Source organism: Drosophila sulfurigaster, chromosome 2R (genome assembly GCF_023558435.1).
Source record: "Drosophila sulfurigaster albostrigata strain 15112-1811.04 chromosome 2R, ASM2355843v2, whole genome shotgun sequence".
In the NCBI taxonomy this organism is placed as follows: Eukaryota; Metazoa; Arthropoda; class Insecta; order Diptera; family Drosophilidae; genus Drosophila; species Drosophila sulfurigaster.
The window spans coordinates 5,055,159-5,074,696 of record NC_084882.1 but is presented as its reverse complement, the minus strand read 5'-3'; the positions used below and the strand labels follow the sequence as shown (position 1 = coordinate 5,074,696).

Below are 19,538 nucleotides of genomic sequence, written 5' to 3'. Positions count from 1 at the left end.
TTTTTCTTATCATATGAGCATTTCAAGACTAAGGTCCACCACGATTAAAAATAAATTAAATTTAACTCTTAATTGAGTTTCAAAAATAAATTTTGTTTTTGATTTGCGTGTGCGGCAGTGGCAAAAATTTTAACAAACTTGATCAGCGTACCAAAAAACAACGTGCTGTCTAAGAAAATTATAGCTCTATCTCTTATAGTCTCTGACATTCTACATTAGCGTCAAAAACCGTATGAGCTTAGACTATAAGAGATAGATATAATTTTAATTCAGGAGATTTTCGTCACGCCCTTTTCTCTAAAAAACCGAAAAATTATAGATTCCATTTTATTGTGTACATACTTTTGTATGTATTTGCATTATTTATGATATCTGAAAATTTATTTGCGATCGGTTCAAGAAATCATTTTAATTACTTAGTACTCAATCTGCTATGGATTTTGCGTACTCGATGACATCTTTTGATTGTGGTAGATATATCAAATATACTTTTCGGAATATTTTAATATTTTTCTATAACGGGTAACTGGCATATCTCAGTCAAGCACAATCTAGCTTTCTCACTGTGGATTTTTTTTTACTTATTTTCCCTTTTATTCTTATGAGATAGGCAACAACATTTGAAAATAGTTGCATATAATATTACATATTATTGTGGAGTCCTGAACTACTCCAAAACTTAAACTGTATGCAAGTATTTTGCTTTAATTACAGACATGCGGATAAGACTACAGCGACTTGGCTGTTGACGGTGGTCAAGAAGATATTTATTTTGTGAAGTTGCAATGATTTCTTCTGCGTTTATACAGGTATTTAGCACTTGCCTTATAATATGGGTAGAAGGTATAAAAATAAAGCATACCTTTAGGGATTCGTTTTATTTAAAATGCATCAGTATAAATATGTACATATGTATAACCATTTACAATTTGGTTTATATTTAGCAAAATATGGAATACTTCTTTATTTATTTTTACTTGTAGTTTCAGGCATATTATTGAACAAGTTGCAATATACATATGTTGTAATATTTTGAGAATTAAAAAAATTAATTTATTGAGTTGTAATTACTTTATTACGGTATTGAATAACATGATTTTAAGTTACAGGTCATTTTTTTTTATTTTAAAATTTATTACAGTTCTTATAATTAACGTTAAACAATTCGAAATGGTTTCTTAGTACTTAGGACTAATTCTGTTTTAGAAATTTTGTGAATGGATTTCTCGTTTTTACATCGATGTTTAACACTAACACTAGTACACATTCACTTCCACTTATGACAGACTAATGACTTACGGTTATTTGTTATTTCTCAATATATTATCTTTAATTAATGTTAAATTATTGATTTTTCATTTAGTATTTTACAGCAGAATCACTTCCAATGAAAGAATTTGGAAAAATTGAATGAACACTTTGAGTTATATATGTACATTGTAAGCTTAGTCGAGAAAATGAAGATAAAATAATTATTCTCCAATATGCTAAAGTATTTAAGTGTGTAAGTTAAGCATTGAAACTGTCACAATTGACTTATGAATTAATTATATATAGCTTCTTTTTAAATATTACTGGGCGGTCCGCGATGCGCACGCTGTCCATGCAACGTGGAGGAATGTCTAGAGCCGGGTCGTGAATGTACAATTGCATAATCGTTATCAATTGGTATAGACCTTCGAAGTAGTGCGATTTAATACAGAATCAATGGTCAATTAATTATATTTATAAATGTAGGCGTATCAAAATGTACTTGACAGTTTAGTTAGCAAATTTGTAATAGTGAATTGTTAGTTTTTCTGGGTATGGATCAGGTCAAAATTGTACGTTCTATATATAGTTTGATCAGCTTAATTATTTTGTAAAGTTAGTTTTGATACAGACAAACGAAAGTTATCAACGGTTAATTACAGTTGCAATACTAGGCATGAAAAAATGCATATTCTTTTCTGATATTTCTTTTGTTTCTTTTTTTTTTTTTTTTTGAGAACACAGGTTGTGTTGCATTGTTGTAGTTGTTATCCAGCAGAGCGGTCACTTCAGTAGAGTTAACAAAAGATACGAGTAGAACAAAATACGATACATAGATATGATACAAGGCTTTGTAAGCATGCTTTATATATATAAATATGTTTGTGTGTGGTTGTTTGTGTGTTGGCTCCACAGCTACCAGAGAAAAGTATTGTGAGAACAGAACAGATGCATATCGAGTGTAGATTCGAGCTTTTGTGTATGTGTATTTGCATGTGTGTATTTTGTATATCGGCTTAATATCTATCAGACCTATTAGAGTGTATCGTTGAGCCGCCACTAGTATAGCCCTTATGCGCATCGCGGCCATGCAGCGAATAGCGGGAGCCATACTGACTGCCATGCCAACTGCGATAAGGATCGTACTCTTCGATGATAGAGGGCTCCTTCTCAATGATCTGAAAGAGAGAATGGGTTTTAAATATTACAATACGTTGAAATACTAAATACATATACATATGATGAAAAGATTTCACAACGAACTGCTATTTATGTACATAGCTAGATTACAGGAAGTTGATCAGCATTATTACCTCAGTGTTGGCACAACTGCAACTCATGGCAGTGCAGAGGAAAATATTCATCAGCAACATGATAAGGAACAGAACTCCTAGGGTAATGGTCAGCCACAGCAACCAGCTTGGTCGTACACCTTCCTCGCAAGACGGTGCCAATACTGTAAAATATGAGTTAACTCACTGCATTGCGAATAAAAGGTATCTCTTTGCACTCACGTCTGGCTTCAGCAGGATCTAAAACGTATACCGTTGTGGCCGCAATGCTGGATCCTTCCTCATTAGGTCCATATTGACGTGGCCCATTGCCGCCCTTGGTGAAACCGGCTAGAGCAACCTCGTGACAATCGTCAATCTCAACGCACCGACCATAACACTGAATGACATCACATTGCAGATGGACTTCAGTTCCTGTAATAACATTCAATGCAAGTTGGCATTGTGAGACTACATTTATGAACGTTGAGTTTGTCACTGAGTTGGTTACCTTCGGGAAATTTGAACATGGATGTAACTGTTGCCTCTGCTGCACGGCCATCAGAAGTGGGCACAAAGCGACTCATAAGATCGGGTTCGATGGGACAGCTGGTAGTGATAGGAGGCGTTATTTCGATACCAATCAAACAATTAATAGGCAGTTGAACTTACCCGCGGTCATCAGTCAACTTGAGGGTCATATTTTTTTTGTCGAAGGCAAAGCAGTTGCCCACACGTAGGCTGTAGGTATCTAAGAATGGAAATGACCTTTTAGTAGTGATTGCTACAGGTAATTACAATTGCCTAACTTACCATTTGGCTTGGAGAACTCAACGCGTAGTTTATATTCACGCCCATAGACTGCATCACGCACGCGATGATCATTTTCCAGAAACTTGATCACAACATGGGCATTGTCATCACTACAAGATGTATTAAAATGGAAATGTTCAAAAACCGTTATCTGGTCTGAAAACTACAATTATAAATTTTCTCCCATTGCGTTGATAATTAAAAGCAACGATAATAGAGCCAAAAGCGTGCTCTCCTCAGATTGGCTTGCAGTTTCATTGGTGTTATGCAATTGCTGGTCATTACGTTATAGACAACTGAATCTTGTGTCATTCAAATACATATATACACACATTATATGTGAATAGTATAGTTTGCACATTTTTGGTCGATCTTTTTTTTTCAATTTTCTTTTTGTTTTGCGGTTATTTTGTTAGCAAGCAGAGCGGAACATGTGTAAAAAAGTCCAGTCCGTTTAGTATACCCATACATATGCTGTACTTGTATATTTACCTATTTGTTTAAATGACTTTTGATTAGAGCGCCGTTCACACAAAAGACTTAGACAACGAACTCTTGTAGCTTGGAATACTTACAAAAAGTCATTGGCTTTATCGAACTATGGCAAGTGAAAATAAGAAAAAAACCTGCAGTCGAGTGTGCTCGACTGTGAGATACCCGCTACTCATTTTGAGTAAAAACAAAACAGTGCGGTATTAATTTTATAATACCCCATATGAATATACCGCAAAATACTGCAAAAATATAGAGTCTTTGAGATCTAAGTGTTCATAAGGACAGACGGACATGGCTAGATCGTCTCGGCTGTTGACCCTGATCAAGAATATATATACTTTATAGAGCCGGAGATGCCATCTTCTGCCTGTTACACACATTTCTTGGAGGATTAAGTTATAATACCCTTTTACCCTATGGGTAGCGGGTATAATTACATTGTTTGTTTAACACCAAGATTGTAATCTTCAAAAGGTGCCATAAATAGTTAACCGTTAATTGTGCAGAACACGGGCAACGGCGGCTACCGCGAAATGATTAAGAAAATACCAAACGAATTTTATTAATTGAAGCAAGCGCAATGGCCTTGAGTTACCTTCCCCGTTGAGTTCAAGTTGTGAAGTTGTTTAGAATATTGGAAATCAATAAAAGGCATTCGAAACAACACCTACGGGTTGCAGACAAAAAAGTACTTGAATGTGAACATGTATATCTCGGCTTAATGTGATCTTTTATTGCTCACCGCCATCAAAGAAAACGACGAACCAAAAAAACAAGTTTCGAGAAATCAAACGAAATACGTAAAAGTTGGACCACTTGGACCTGACGGAAGCTTTTTCCATTATATCTCAAACTTAACAAACAGTAATTGTATGCACAATTGTCTCGAGTCTAGATTCGAAGCAACTTGGAAATCAGTCAAACTTACCGAGTGAATCCCGATTTGCCACAGGTAATCACATAAAATTTATCATCCGCCAGTTCCAGAGTTTTATGCACACGCACCGCCAGTTGAATAGAACGTTCCTCAGTGCGCTAAAAGAGACAGTGAGTTGGATAGAGATGGCAGACGGAGAATAAGATTATGGTGTAATCAGTTAAATCGTTGGTTATTAAAAAAGCAAAGAACTGCTGTGTTGATTGGGTTAAAGAAGCCACGTTAATAATCTAAGCTGCAAGCCCTAGGAGCATTCTGTTTTGGTCAGTCGTTTTTTGGGATTGACTTATAATAAGCGTTTGTTTGTGGCTGATCCGAGGAAAGATTTCAGCCCGTCAATTGTCACCATGATGTAATTGCTGCACACGAGCAGCAACAAGGAAATGCAAAAGGCTGCCAAGTGTGACGCTGACAGCTAACTAAACAGGCAGCCCGCCAAACTGCCAGACTACCAGTCTACCAGTTTACCAGACTACTAGAGCTCCAGTCCGTCAGTTAGTCAGATGGGCTTCTCACCCTCTACATTTTTCCCAGTTTTTCTTGATACGAGTATGTTTTGTTTTAACCATTTTCCTCGCAATGTTTACTATCCGTCTGAACTTCATTGAATCTTACGCTTTGCGGTCACAATAATAACTAGACTTTTCAGTTAATGAGTGTGCTGCCTTTTATGATTGCATCTGACATTTCGGTAATTACACGATTGCATTTCATTTGAAATACGGAAACTCGGTATTTTATATAATCTAGCATTTTATTTGTGCATCCGCATGAATGTGAACCCAAACGAATGACTTTGGCGAGCAACTCGTCTGAATGTTTAAGCGGTTCTTAATTGTGGTTCGGCTATTATGAAACTGGTCGCATTCACTAGTATTTAAAGAGAATTTAATTGATCTGGCGCTGCGATTGATGATTCACATTAACCTTGACTCGTAAGGTGCAAGACTGCAACACACATTAAACAACAATAAAACTGACCAATTGAGTCGTGAGTTTTGCTTGTAATATGTTATATACACATTGCAATGAAGACTTGTCGTATTTAACAGTTGGTCGTCAAACTGGTTTTGCAATATATATTATATTAATATTGTTTTACAATGTTTATTCACTGAGCGACCCACGTCAGAGTTTTTTTTTTACATTTTAGGTGTTAAATGTGGTCAGAGTTTTATGAATGAATCGAAGCATTAATCTCATTGATTATGACGCAACACATAAGGGAGTTCTTGTTTATAAGTCTGTGAGTAGTTTAGTTAAAAATGTTAGCCAATGAACACTAGAAAAGTGTGCATAAATACCTTTAACACAGAATAATAGATTAAGTGGCTCAGCAACATATCAAGTAATGTCAGAATCCATTGTTCAACTTACACTTCAGAACCGAGTCAAACCGATAAAACTATGATCTCAAATTGAAGACAAGGAGAAGTGGAAGGCAGTAAGCGGAAACGGTGGTGAGACTAGTGGAGTTAAACGGGCATCAGCCGTTGTAGACATTGCTAGCGGACAGCTCATTATGAAGTTATTATCAAACCAACTTAAAAGTCGAGATAATGATTGCGTTGATTTCCCATACACTGGCACTTATAATCGAGCTTGTAAGATGACGCCGAGCGCACAGCTCTTTGTATACAATGTGGCAATGGCTTTTTAAATTACTTAATAGATAAATTGGTATATAATTTTAGTTTGTTCTGTTTGTTTTCCTTTTTTTTAGCTGTTGAATGCAATTATCATTTAAATGATAATAATAGTGCTGCATAGAGAAGCATAACACTCATCAGAAAATAATGGCAAATAATTTGCAGCTAAAAAGCGACGGGGCAAAGAGACGTCCCACTCGCAAAACAAAACACAAAACGCAAAAGACAAAATATGGAATAAGTTCAAGTACACCAACTCAAGAGTCAACCCACAATGGCATACAGCCTGAGTACTTGCAGTACTTACAGATACAGATACAAATACAAATACAGCTACATCTATAGTCACAACAGTCACAGCACAAAAAACAACTTGAACCTTATGTTAAATTGTTGACTGCGGCTTGCCATTGTAAGCGCCAATTTTATGGTTCGCCAAGTACGGCAATGTGAGGGCCTTTGCCATAAAAACCAAATCAAAGAGATTACGGCGCTCCAAAGAGATGCATCCAAACCGGAGTCTGGCCTAGAACCTCGAAATACGACAAGTCTCGAGAGATTTTTTCAGTATTTCAATTTGCAATGCACTCGCCAAGGTCAGCCAATGTCGAGAGGAGACGTTGGGTAGAGCAATTAACTATTAGAGTACAAAAAAATGTTCGCTAAGAAATAACATCAAAATTGTTCGAGATCTTTTGTGAGCGTAAGCAAAATTCTTTTGACACAAATTCCGCACACTATAAAAATCCAAACAAACAAGAACACAAAACAAGTAAAAAAGCTACAATCGAGTGTGCTCGACTGTGAGATACCCACTACTCATTTTCATTTAATATACAAAAAATACAAAAATATAACGAAGGCTATATTTCGTATATCGATATCATATTACTTTCTAAATATACCATACAATACAAAATATACCAAATTGTCAGACAAAACAACTAAGACCCGATTGCAGCATACAAACATATTTCTTAAATAACCTAAACCATTTTTATCCCATTTTTGTGATTGTATGTACCAAAAACTGGCGATTCAAGCTTAACAATTACGATTGTTCTTTGATTTGTTTCGGTTGCGTAATAAAATTTTAAACAGACTTGATACGCGTGAAAACATTACAAGTGCTAGTTATATGGACAGGCGAACAGACCGACAGACAGAGGAAGGGACAAACAGACATGACTATATAGTCTCGGCTGTTGACGCTGATCAGGAATATATATACTTTATGGGGTCGGAGATGACTATTTCTGCGTGTTATATACATTTCATGGAGGCACAAAGATATAATACCCTTCTATCCAATAAGTAGCGGGTATAAGCGCTAGTAACAAAAGTTTGGAATGCTGTTTAAGTCGAGGCGTGGAAAACCGTGTCTGGGCATATGAAACTGTCTGAAAGTGGCCTGGGTCGTTGCTAGACGCCGGCGCGCTGTCGACACTCCCAACTGGCAACAGTTTCCATTGGCTTCCCTTGGTTACCCGCATCGTTGCATGGTTGCAAGTTCGCGGGCTAACATAAAACCAGAGCTGCCGTCGCGATAAGCGTGATTTAATTTTATAGAGGACCTCCCCTTCGAGACGACAAGCGGAAGGTGGCCGCAAAGAGCAGAAATAAGTCTGCTACACCTACATATGTATTTACCTTCGTGTGTGTAGCACGTCTGGTGCTCCAGTGTTCTCCTCTCTGCTTGTGCTGCTTTACTGATTTGCCCTGGCGATAGTTATTTATAAATTTGGGATACAGGGTGCAGCCCAACGATTTGACATTGCAATTAATATTGTTGTACGCGTATGTGCCTAAACTTATAACATGACGCGTAACGATGATCATTTGCATTTCAACACGCTGCATTATGGTTGTCACAAAGTCACAAAGTCACAAAACGCGTAGTACATACATACATACATATCTACATATATATCATATATATGAGTATGGCTAATGCTAATGCCTTGTTGCCATGTTTTGCCATTGTTCAAGCTAGTTCGCTGCTGCTCCCCACACACATTCAGACACAGACGCACACTTGCAAGTAAACAACCAGACCTGAGACCCTCACCGCCTGTCAACGCCTGTGATGTACGTAGAATTAAACTTGATTTTTATTGCCATAGTTACTATGCAGACTGACGTCTATTCGTAGCCCTTTGCTGTTTTCATCTTCTCTTAAGCATCAGACTCTGCTGATTTGTCTTGATTTCGAGTCGAACGAATGTTCAGTGCTGCACTTGAGATTTCTATACCCACTATCCGCAAGGTAGTAGGGTAGTATTACTTTGCTCTGGCGGGAAATATGTAACTAATATATGTATATATCGTTGTGCAGAGTCAAAAAATGGGACGATATCTGTAGGAATATTGAACATATTGAACATTGATTTATGAATATGCAATTCTCAACAAATTTCCACTTTTTACACATTGCAATACAGGCCGATTTTAAACAAGGTTAGCATAAAGGTGTAGGAGCTTGAGAACTTTTTAGAGCCATCTCGAAATCAATCAAATGTTTTATATGATTTCTTTTTAATTTTAGCAATAAATGTGTTTACTAAATATGTTTGTTGCAATATACTCCAGGTCGATAAATAAGCATAAATTTAAAACTAGGTTACGACACAGAATATATGTAATTCTTATGATGCCTGGAGGATGGGTTGCGATTGAATAAAAAACTTCTTAGTTTTTAGAAAATATTTTTAGAAAATATTTTATATGACAAAAACTGTCGGGTCCTCATTGCTTAGTTGACAATCTGGTTAATTTTGTACTCTAGAATCTGGTATTATGTTTTTTAACCAATTAATTTTTTTTATTTTAATGATAATACTTCCTTCACACCGTTGTGCTTCAATTGAAAATAATTAGCGGGTATGCCACAACTAGCCTTTTTTCACATTTATATGTCAAATTATATATCAAATAGAAGGTGAGCCATTTCAATGAATGAGCCGAAAATCTAAATCGCCAAGTGTTGATACAGTAAAAAGTAATTTATAAAAATCAGATGTATAGTCAAATATTGGCTCGCGTTTTAGTGGTTAATATTGTTAGGAAAGGTTGTGCTTACATTGCTTCCACTCACGTTGCTGACCAAGATCCCGCAATAGTCGGGTGCTCCTTGCTTTGCCCACAGATTGAGACTGAAGGCAACCGAATCGCTGCCATCGCCCATGGCCATGCAGGGTTGTGTGCGATGATCCCGCGCATGGACAGCGCCCGTGTAGCCAGAGCTGAACTTCACCTTGATGTTCATTGTGCCCGCTTTGCAGGTGGCTGTGACATGGGGAGCGAATTCGCTGGGAGCTGCTGGCGGTTCCTGTGCGGCAACCTGTGGAAGGGACGGAAGAACATAGAGATACATATAAGTTTCCGCTAATAACTTTGACCTATTTTTTGGTGTGCTCTGTGGGAATTCATTCTTGTAAACGATTAACATGGAGAACATTAAAAATCCAACTCATTGAATGAGCGCATAGGAATATACTGGAATACCTGAACTCTAATTAATTTTAATGGCTAAGCGAAAGATCTAACAAAAGTCGCAATTAATTGCAAGAGGCTACAGTCATAGAACTTAGAATCTTGTGTACTTTGGCGTTTCTACAGCTGGCCAAAAAAGCTGCACGTTTTGGGTCAGCTTCAGTTTCAGGTCCAGCTTAGGCCTTAACTCGCTTCACTCCAACTTCAGTCGCGCACTGTCAAAGGCATTTGGCTTGATGATAATTTATTGGCATACTCTTGACTTGGGTTCCCGTCGCGTCGTCGTGATAATTGAATTTGTGTTCCAACTCCAGCTCTAGCTCCAGCTTCAGCTTCAGCTCAAGACTTACCTTCAGCTGTAGCTGTAACTGTGGCCCAAGCTGGAACTGAAATTACAAACCGTAGGCGCTAGATAAGCGACACAAAAGCTAAGTAAGTCATGTCATGAGAATCGCATTGATGCCGTTTTTTACATTTTTTTTTGTTTTTGTTTTTTGGCCAACTCACGTTCTTGGCAGCCGTCCCTCGGGCTAAGCCAGTCTGTCCCTCAACTTAACGTGGCCCAAATTGATTTATGGTCCGAATGTATATATTTACTTTCGAAAGGTGGCCTGAGAAATCTGTTTGTAATGCATTTATCCAACTCTTCTGTCATTACGAATATAGCTTTTAATTTTGCCTGTCAGGCTACTGTGCGTCAAGAAAAAAGCAGTAACGCTTCGACCCAATTTGAGTTGCATTTTCTTATGCCAAAAACATGTTGGCTAGTGTGCTACATTCCACTTTGGCTACTTCGCTGTTTGGTCGACAACTGGAACGTTCACTTTGCATAGCACAAAAAATTTAGTGCAGCACTTAGCGGCCGATACCGACCAGTATCCATAACTAAAAATAATTTTATAGACCGATAAACTGGATTGTTGTCTTTGCAAAATTCAGTTAGCTTTGCAATTATATCCCCATCAAATCTTTTCGCGGCACAGTTCAATGGGCTTCGCTTTAAAGCTCGAGGGTCATACCGAGCACGTAGCAAAGCCAATTCAATTCCAACCACAGTCTCAGTTTTAGCTTTAGTTATAGATACGCATACATCTCCAACCTCAACTGCAACTTCAACAGCAACAGCAACTTCAACTGCAACTGCAACTGCAACTCCCATGACAATTTGTCGCTTGACAAAATGCAATTGTTTTCTATACATTTTGCATTTTACATTCAGTACAAGAGCCGAGGCTACAGTCGAATCTAGTCAATTAAAATAGTTTTTGCATGCGCACAGCCGTTGGTTGTTATGCTTGTTAAATATCGGAACAAAAAAAAAGGAAAAAACGAAGCAAAAAATTACTGCCAGCTGTTGGCTTTTTGTATTATGCAACACGCTCTGATTGTTGTTGACTTTCCATATAAACAAAACCAACAAAAATGCGAAAGCAAGGCACAGAAAAGACAATAAGCAAAAGCGAAAATCTGAATAACACAATTGGACACTTGCACTGTTTGACATGCGAGAGCGCGAGTCAACAACAGCGCAACAACTATTACTATAAATCCAATGAACTAAGGCTTTGATTTGATGGATTAGCCACTGACTAGTCGCTGTCCTGACTGCCGCAGGACACTCGGATGATTTTTCAAAAATTCTTTTCAGCTTCAAGCTTCTAGTTCACTAACGAAACAAAAGACTTGGAACACAAACTTGTTTGCCGTGTCAGTTGGAGTTGCAGCCCATGGAAATCCTATCAAAATTGGATACGCTCTTGGCCACGCACAGTTGGAGTCGTTTCTCAACTAGACTTCTGACTGCTTACCCCGCTGAACGTGGCCCATTAAGCTATGCTCACTGCTGATTTATACTGCTGCTGGGGTCAAGCAGTGTTGAAATAAACCAAAACTCGTTCAGCATGGCTTTAACTATTAACTATTAAGAACAGAGATGAGTGCAATTAGTGGACGAAAGTAACCAGTTGTCAATTGATGGTGGCAATTAAGTATTTTAAAATAATGAATCGCAGAACCGAGATCTTAACTGAAAATCAACTTGTCTTAAAATTTAGAATATACAATGAGAAACATGTAGCATAACTTGGATTCTTATATTGAATATTTATTAAACTCAGCCTACTTACAATAATATTGTTATCATTGTCAAGATAATAATTGTATGTTTAAACTTTTTTATGATTAACATGAATAATATGATTTGGAGCAACGCCATTTAAATGATTCGTATTCATGTCCAGTCACCACATTCATTTGTAGGCTCAAATGTTTTTCCTTCTCGCCATCGTTCAGTAAACTAAAATATTGCGCAATAGTTAGTTGCTCAGCGATACAATCTCGAGACTCAAACTGAACCTGAGCTCCGACTGAGTGCAGCTGTGCATATTTGCGACCGATTGCCAAATAAATTTGCTAATGCTACAGCCCAAGTTGAAAATGTTAACACCGAAACAACAACTTATGTTAGAAGCGAAACGAAACTTGTGCCTAACAAAAGGCATAGTACAACAGATAAGCGACTAAGCAAGGGGGCAAAGCAGCCAAAACAGTGGATAGCAGCAGAGAGGCAGTCGATGGACGGAGGGGGCACGTGATTTAACATATTTTGTGTGCATTTGAATTTCCGCTATGTGGTGCAGTAATAAAGCTTGGCAAGTAAATTATAACATAAGACCTCGGATTGGTTCGGCTTGGCTCCGAGCTGGAGACCTGAGTTGCCAAGTCGCCAAGTTTCTTTTGGCTGCTGCTGCAGCTGATTGTAAATTGTCACGGTATTTTCGCGGGCAGCGCATAAATTGCCGTTTAAGCGATCACAGATTGCATTACAGTCGCTGCAAACTCGGATTGCTGCAGTCGCATATTGCTGACCGTGTTTATGTTTTGTGCCGAGTTTTTGGGCGGCCGAAATGGCAATGAAGCTGCATGCTAAACAAGCTTTTAGCATTCCACTGCCCTGCCCTGTTTATGTAATAGGAGCATAATATCAAAATAATTCGGTTTTTATATCCGATACCCATAGGGTTGAAGGGTATTATAACTTGAAGAAAATGTAAGTAATATAATCTTGATCATGTCCGTCTGTCTGTCTGTCTGCTCGTCTATCCCTATGAACAACTAGATCTTAGCGATTATTTTTTTCGATAGCATTTGATATATTTGCACGCAGATCAAGTTTGTTTAAACTTTTTGCCACGCCCACTTCCCCCCCTACAAATGGACAAAATAGTTATTATGATTCCCAAAAATTTGTTTGCGGTCAGATAAAAATTGTGGAAGTTATTTAAGAAATATTTATTTAAGAAATATCGGGTCTTAGTTGCTTTGGCTGACACTCTGGTATATTTTTAATTTCGTACAATATCGATTTACCAAATATTTTTATATTTGTGCGGTATATTTTTTGTATATTTGTTGAATATGATTTTGATGAAAATGGCTAGCGAGTATCTCACAGTCGAACACTCTCGACTGTAGTTTTCTTACTTGTTTCTCTTGCATTTTAACGTAGCTCAATGGAGCATTGATAGTTTTCTTTTTTTTTTTTGCTGACCAAATTTAAGACTTGTAATTATTAACGTTGTAGCTTCAATTAAATTTCCATTATTGGCGCGCCAGTCTATTGATGTTCTGACGTGCTTATTCCACAGCACGTATTTGTATGGACGTTTCCATTTAACCTAGACCCAGACCCTTATACGTACTTACACCTAGACCCGGATTTCAAGGCAGACTCAGACACACGGCTGGGGTCAATAGTGCGGCTTTTACGCTGTCATAGCTCTAATATAATAATAAGCACTTGTGTTTGGTCTTTTGTTGTTGCTTTGGATGGAATTCAAGGAACACATCTTGTAACAGTTTCTTCTGTTAATCAATTCAACAACAATAGCAAAAAAAGCCTTTGAATTCATCAGGTGCTTCAGGCTGTTCGTTGCTTATTTATGTGTTTAACTAATTGCTAGTTTTTTTTTAATAGAGTTATATCCTTCTGTCAATCATAACAATATCAAGAGAAAAGTTTCGATTTAATAGTTCTTCATAAGCTATAGTTTTGCTTCGCTGCTGTCGGAAACTGTGGGCCCCGCGTTGTGCTTGAATGTTGAGAAAAGAAAACTCGGACATAATCGTATTTTGAAAGCCGGTTTTAATTGAATTTATCTGCTTCTAACCCTTTTAATGCAATAACAATGCCGACAAATTACCGAAAGTTCTTTACATTATTGTTATGCATTTCTTGCTCATTTCTATCCTCATTTAATTGCCATCAATCAAGATTTGAGTAGTCAAATTATGACCTTTGTAAAAACTACTTTTCTTTTTGAAATTATTGTGACTATGACTAATAGGAAACTTCTCGGAAAAGTATAATTGCGTTTATATTGAACAGACCCTCACTCTTCAAACCACTCATCTCATTTTTCTGGCGAATTCATACAAACATTCCATTCGTATATTACTAATTTTTGTTATTTGTTTTCAAAGTGCACATTCAATGCAAATTGCTAAGCTACCATAGAACATCATTTATAGGCCAATAAAAAAAGAAATTTCTAAGAAAAGTTTGGAATAAATCCAACTTTTACCTCAAGTAGAAAAACAATTGTAAAATTGGAACGTTTTTGTTTTTCTGTTGGTGAGTGTCAGAGAACGGAAAGCAAGAGCAAAACAGAAGAATAGACGAAACTGTGCTGCAGCTGAACAATGCAAGTTAATCAAATAATGAAAAGTTCTAGCTACAGTTAAACAAAAGAAAGAAGTTTCTTAGTTGGGAAATTTCCATTGCTGAGAACCACCTCAATGTTGTGCCAACATTTTTGCATATATTTCAGTGAATTTTACGATAGACTGACAACGAGCAATTGTCGGTCAGTAAACAAAATAATTGGCACTCCAAATCAACTCAGTTTCAGGCCAATTCAGCGCCAATAGATTTTGTGGTCACTGGATGGCATGACATAAACACACTTTTTGTTTCAGTTTTTGTGCTTTTTGTGAGAGAGCGATGACAACAAATATTTGTTAATATATTCTCGCACATAGTAATAAGTGCGAAAGACGAATGGTAAAGGGGCTGCTATGTCTTTAACTATCTCCATGGACACTTCCTGGCCAGTTTAAGTGGTGAATTAGTCCGTTGCATGGTCTTAAGGCATACTAACCTAGTGATGTGTGCGTGTGGCTAAAAAACTGGTTGATCTTCTAATAGAGCTAGTCCGGTTTGTAGTATGACAACGCAATGAGGTCTATCGCAATCAGTTTACTTTATTGCAGTGCAGATCTTGTGGTCAATATGAATTGATGCAGATCCAGCCAGACTGTTAATTAGAGCATATTCGATTAGCTGGACGAATATTCTATGTGAATGCTGTGGTTATCACAGCAGCAGAAAATAAACTTGTTAAAACTTATGAAAACTTTATGTGCCGGTTAACTGTATGTTCGCTATACCGTTACCCTAAGCACAAAGCTAACATATGAGTCAAAAGATCCTAAGTTTAAATACCTTCAATCAAAGAGACAAACGAAAAGAATCAACAAGTTTGTTGCCTAAGTCTTTTGTTTGCTCCGTGACCCATCTTAGGTCATAAAGCATTTTTGAATATACTAAAAATATGCATATTATAGAATCGCTTGTAATCGTGTAGCCTCAAACACCAGCTCGGATCTTTGTAATTGAAGTGGAGTTGAGAACACGTGCTTGTCAGTTTGGTTTCGGTTTGTAGCTAACTACATTATTGCCACACACTTGGTTAATGCAAAAACAAAAGGCAAAAAAAAACCACTCGGCTTAACCGCAGGCCAACGGCAAACTACATTTAATGCGTCATATCTTACCAAATACGCGACTTCTCAAATCATTTGCCTTTTTCATATACACCACACAGCATGACGACATACACATATGTAACATATATATATAAATATAACATCTGTATATGTAAGTATTCAGCGCCGTATATTGGCTGTTAGTCTGTGTGTATGTATGTGTGGGCTTAGGGAATTAGCATGCGATGACATTGAAACTGACTTAAATGGCCCGTAACAACAATAATAACATCAACATCACGCAACCATTGCTAATATTTAAGTCAATACTCGAGCATTGAGCATGGGCAAGACTTGCAGCTATTATAATTATACTGTACTCGAAATTAGGAGACATGTCGCTTAGTTGTCGCATGCGTTGAGCATTTTAAGTATTCAAAGTATTTTAGGTTCGCTCTCCATAGCTGGCAACTGTACGCAGAGTGTGTGAACAACCTTTTGAGAGAAATTAGCACTAAAAGACGCAAGTTCGTAGTTTGTTTAATTAGTGTAAAGAGCAAGCAGACTGTAAGGCGAAAACAGCAACATCAACCACTCCGAAATGTACCGTAAGCTAGCTAAATTTCAATTTTAACAGATATTTAACACGCATCCACACATGTAAAAGTGTTTGCAGGTAGAAGTTGTATGCTTCTACTCGACACGTCGTCGGCAAACTTATAATACCATCGCCAACATTATCGGACACCTTCATTATCATCGGCATCGTTTCCATCACGGTCTGCGATATCGCTGCGTCTGTTTGCCATTGTTTTTGCGTCAAGGTTCTGTGAGTTTTGCATTAGTCAAAGCTAACAAAAGGCTGAACAAATACTTGCACTTAACATAGACGTCGCTGAGGTTTTTCTTATGCTCTTGAGGCACTGACGTTAGTTGATTGCCAAGCCCATACGAATTTTTTTTTGCAATCTTCGTGGGCGTTGAAATCTGTGTTTTATGTGTTATGATGTCATTTTGAAACAACCGGCAAGCATGTTAAATAGTTCAATACGCTCGTTGTATTCTGGTGTATTTTGAAAAATTATTTATATGCTGAAACTGAAAGTATTTGTACTCTTTCTGAGTTTTGTTTTTAAATCTCAATTATTTATAAGCAATCACGACAAATACACAGCTGCGACTAAAAGACCGGCTTAAACCAATTTCAATTGATGTCAAGTCTTTGCCTTTGCCGTTGCCGCTCTAATAGGTTTGAGCCATTTAATGAACCGAAAATGAAATCAAAGCATTTCTTGGTCGAGCTAAACAATTGAAAATTGGCTTTGCGAGGAGGGCCACGCCATAGAATTTGTGCTTGGTAAAAGTTGAGATATCGGTCAGTAGTACATTCGGGTTGTGGAAAATATGAGCACAACCTCTAAGCTATTGATAAACCAACAAAGCGAGCAAAGCGAGAAACTGGCGCAGCTGCAGATGCGATAGCGATAGCGACAGCGACACTCCAACTCTGACTCCGACTCCAACTCCGACCCCGCTTACGGACAGTTCATTAAATTGTGTTGCTTAGAAAATTGCCGTGGAAAATTCACGTTTTCCTCAGTGAATGTTGTTTGTGCGACTTCATGAGCACACCATGAAAATGGTCAGGTAATGTCAGAAGCCGCAGTTAACCTCGTTTTCATGCCTGGCCTCGACCAGAACATTATTGTATGCAAATGAAAAGTGAAATGGATGAAAACTAATCTCCATATGATTGTTTATAATTCTGTACTTTTCGAGCACACTCATAACTTCACTCTTAGATTGAGCAAATGTCGACTGAACTTACCTGTGTGAGTAGCAACGCAATGAACAGCAGCCAAAGCGCTGTCAGAGCTTCCTTTGTTTGGGGCGTCTTCATTGTGTGGCACGTTCGTTGGCTTAGACTTTTGTTTTTCGCTGCGTATCCTTTTGGCAACTGCAAAAAGTCGTTCATCAGTGAATTTGCATTGAGCAATTTCATAAATTGTGAAGCCAAATTAAAGAAAATTTCATGCGCAGCACGCAGTTGGCAACTTAAGTGCTGATCCCAGTTGCAGCTCGTAACAGATTACTCATCCATCGAAAATTTCTGTTGTTATTTTAGAATCTAAATGCTCACAAGACAATGAGTCAACAGCAGTACGCGAGAGCTAACCGACTCAGATTACAATTGTAATGTACTGACAAAGCTGGTCGATTTCCTGCTGTTTATTGCCTAGCTACGAACTGTGCAGCTGCAGCTCTGATAACTTTAAGATTTTTGTGGTTTTCTAGACATAACTTTCTAGAAAATTTGAAGTGCGCAAACGTGACACAAGTGTAGACTGCTGCTCCCCACAATAATTTCTAATCTTTTAATATGATTTTGTATCAAAAAGAGAATAAAATGAAAAAAAAACCTTATTGCAATGTGGGTCATGCAGCGAGAGCATCGATTTTATTCTCACGTACAAGATTTCGTTTTTCATTTTACATTGCGTCTCATAAAAATCAAAAGCGATATGATCGAATAGATCTTTTAGAATTGATGTCTTGGAAAAAAGCTTGCAATTCGTTTCATAACATTATATACTCGTATCGTGCATTTGGTTTAGTGACATTCCAGTTGTAGGTATACAAATTCAAAAATTAATTGCCGATCTTTTGTACCGACCGAGAAATAAAATGAGTTAACTGAGAGAGGACGGCTTACGTCATGAGATCGCACTTTGAAACAATATGAAACAACAAAAGTCCAGTGTCACCAGTGTCGAATATATTTGCTGTATTAACGTATCTCGGCCATTTGTTCGCCGAGTCGAATAAACATTTAGATACTTGGTATTGTTTGAATACAGCTCAAAGTTATTTATAGCCAGACTAAATAATTTATAATGTGCTTCTAAGAGTGCGATCTACGATTTGGCGGAAATAGCAGAATACCCACGAGCAGCTTAGCACAACTACATACACACATTCTCATACACGCAAACCACTCTGACACACACACACAGACACAGAAACGAAATATTGTTTGTGAATATATTTTGTATATGCAGTATGGCTACAATTTATGCAATAGCTTCAACAACATTTAGCCAAAAGCTGTTTTTGCTCAAAACATGAGCGTGCAACTAAGAGAGTTAATCAGTTTAAGCCAAGCTAAGAGCGTGTTTCGCAGTTCGAAGAGACGTTGATCGTAAATTCGCGCAATTTCCAAGCTTCTTTTATGTTTGTTTTAAGATACATATTTGCAAAGGATCTTCCTTATAAAAAAGTATTTTATTTTTTGATGATCGGCTGTTTGAGTGATTGTATATATTGTTATAACTTCGTTATAATTTTGTTATTTCCATTTAATTCACTTATACGTTGCGCTCTTTATGTACATTTAATGGGATTGCGCACGTGAAAACAAGTTTTATGCAACAAATAGTCGTGCATTTGTTGTTGTATTTAACTTTTGGTATTTAACAAATAGTAGTGACTCTCTGCAAATGACGTCAGTTGCTTGCACTCACACAATATTAATAATTATGTTAGACAGAAAAATGAGAACGACTCAAAGCGCAGATCAAAAACTCAGTTTCCGCTTGACACGTTTGCAACGACTTTACGGCTCGAAAGTTTTGTTGGGACTGAAGTTGTGCTGCTTTTGGAGACTCATGCTCCAAGCTCTGTCAGCATTAGCTTAGTTGCCGCTCTACTGCTGTTAGTCGTTGTTATTGCTGTTGTTGTTGTTGTTGCTGTTGCTTAGTTGTCGTTGTGTGCTCTTCGCTTTGTTGCTTTTGTGTTTACACACAGACATTTTTTCACGTCTGGTTTTTTGGCCACATCTTTCCATGTTTTGTTTAACGCCTCATC

General features: G+C 37.5%; 1 protein-coding gene across 3 annotated transcripts; it reads right to left on the bottom strand.

The window, feature by feature from the left end:
* Positions 1–1,052: 1,052 nt before the first annotated feature.
* On the bottom strand, positions 1,053–19,340 carry LOC133837688 (uncharacterized). 3 transcript variants are annotated; one of them, XM_062268534.1, is made up of 11 exons: positions 19,196–19,340; positions 17,503–17,631; positions 9,496–9,756; positions 4,759–4,865; positions 3,336–3,445; positions 3,195–3,273; positions 3,034–3,131; positions 2,766–2,957; positions 2,565–2,707; positions 2,284–2,429; positions 1,053–1,676 (listed from the first exon to the last, which is right to left on the bottom strand). In XM_062268534.1, exons 2-11 carry the CDS (start codon positions 17,572–17,574, stop codon positions 1,565–1,567), a joined length of 1,320 nt encoding a protein of 439 aa, XP_062124518.1. In that variant the 5' UTR covers positions 17,575–17,631; positions 19,196–19,340; the 3' UTR covers positions 1,053–1,564. The 3 variants fall into 3 exon arrangements, with proteins under 3 accessions (XP_062124518.1, XP_062124519.1, XP_062124520.1); XM_062268535.1 differs by having other exon boundaries at positions 9,511–9,756; XM_062268536.1 differs by lacking the exon at positions 1,053–1,676 and having other exon boundaries at positions 1,943–2,429; positions 19,196–19,339.
* Positions 19,341–19,538: the final 198 nt, after the last annotated feature.

Excerpts from the sequence above, each read along its gene's own strand:
- LOC133837688 (XM_062268534.1), bottom strand. The coding sequence starts at position 17,574 with ATGAAGACGCCCCAAACAAAGGAAGCTCTGACAGCGCTTTGGCTGCTG. Across the intron at positions 9,757-17,502 it reads TTGCGTTGCTACTCACACAG|GTTGCCGCACAGGAACCGCC; the intron begins GTAAGTTCAGTC and ends TCCCTTCCACAG. Across the intron at positions 2,430-2,564 it reads GCAGTTGTGCCAACACTGAG|ATCATTGAGAAGGAGCCCTC; the intron begins GTAATAATGCTG and ends TCTCTCTTTCAG.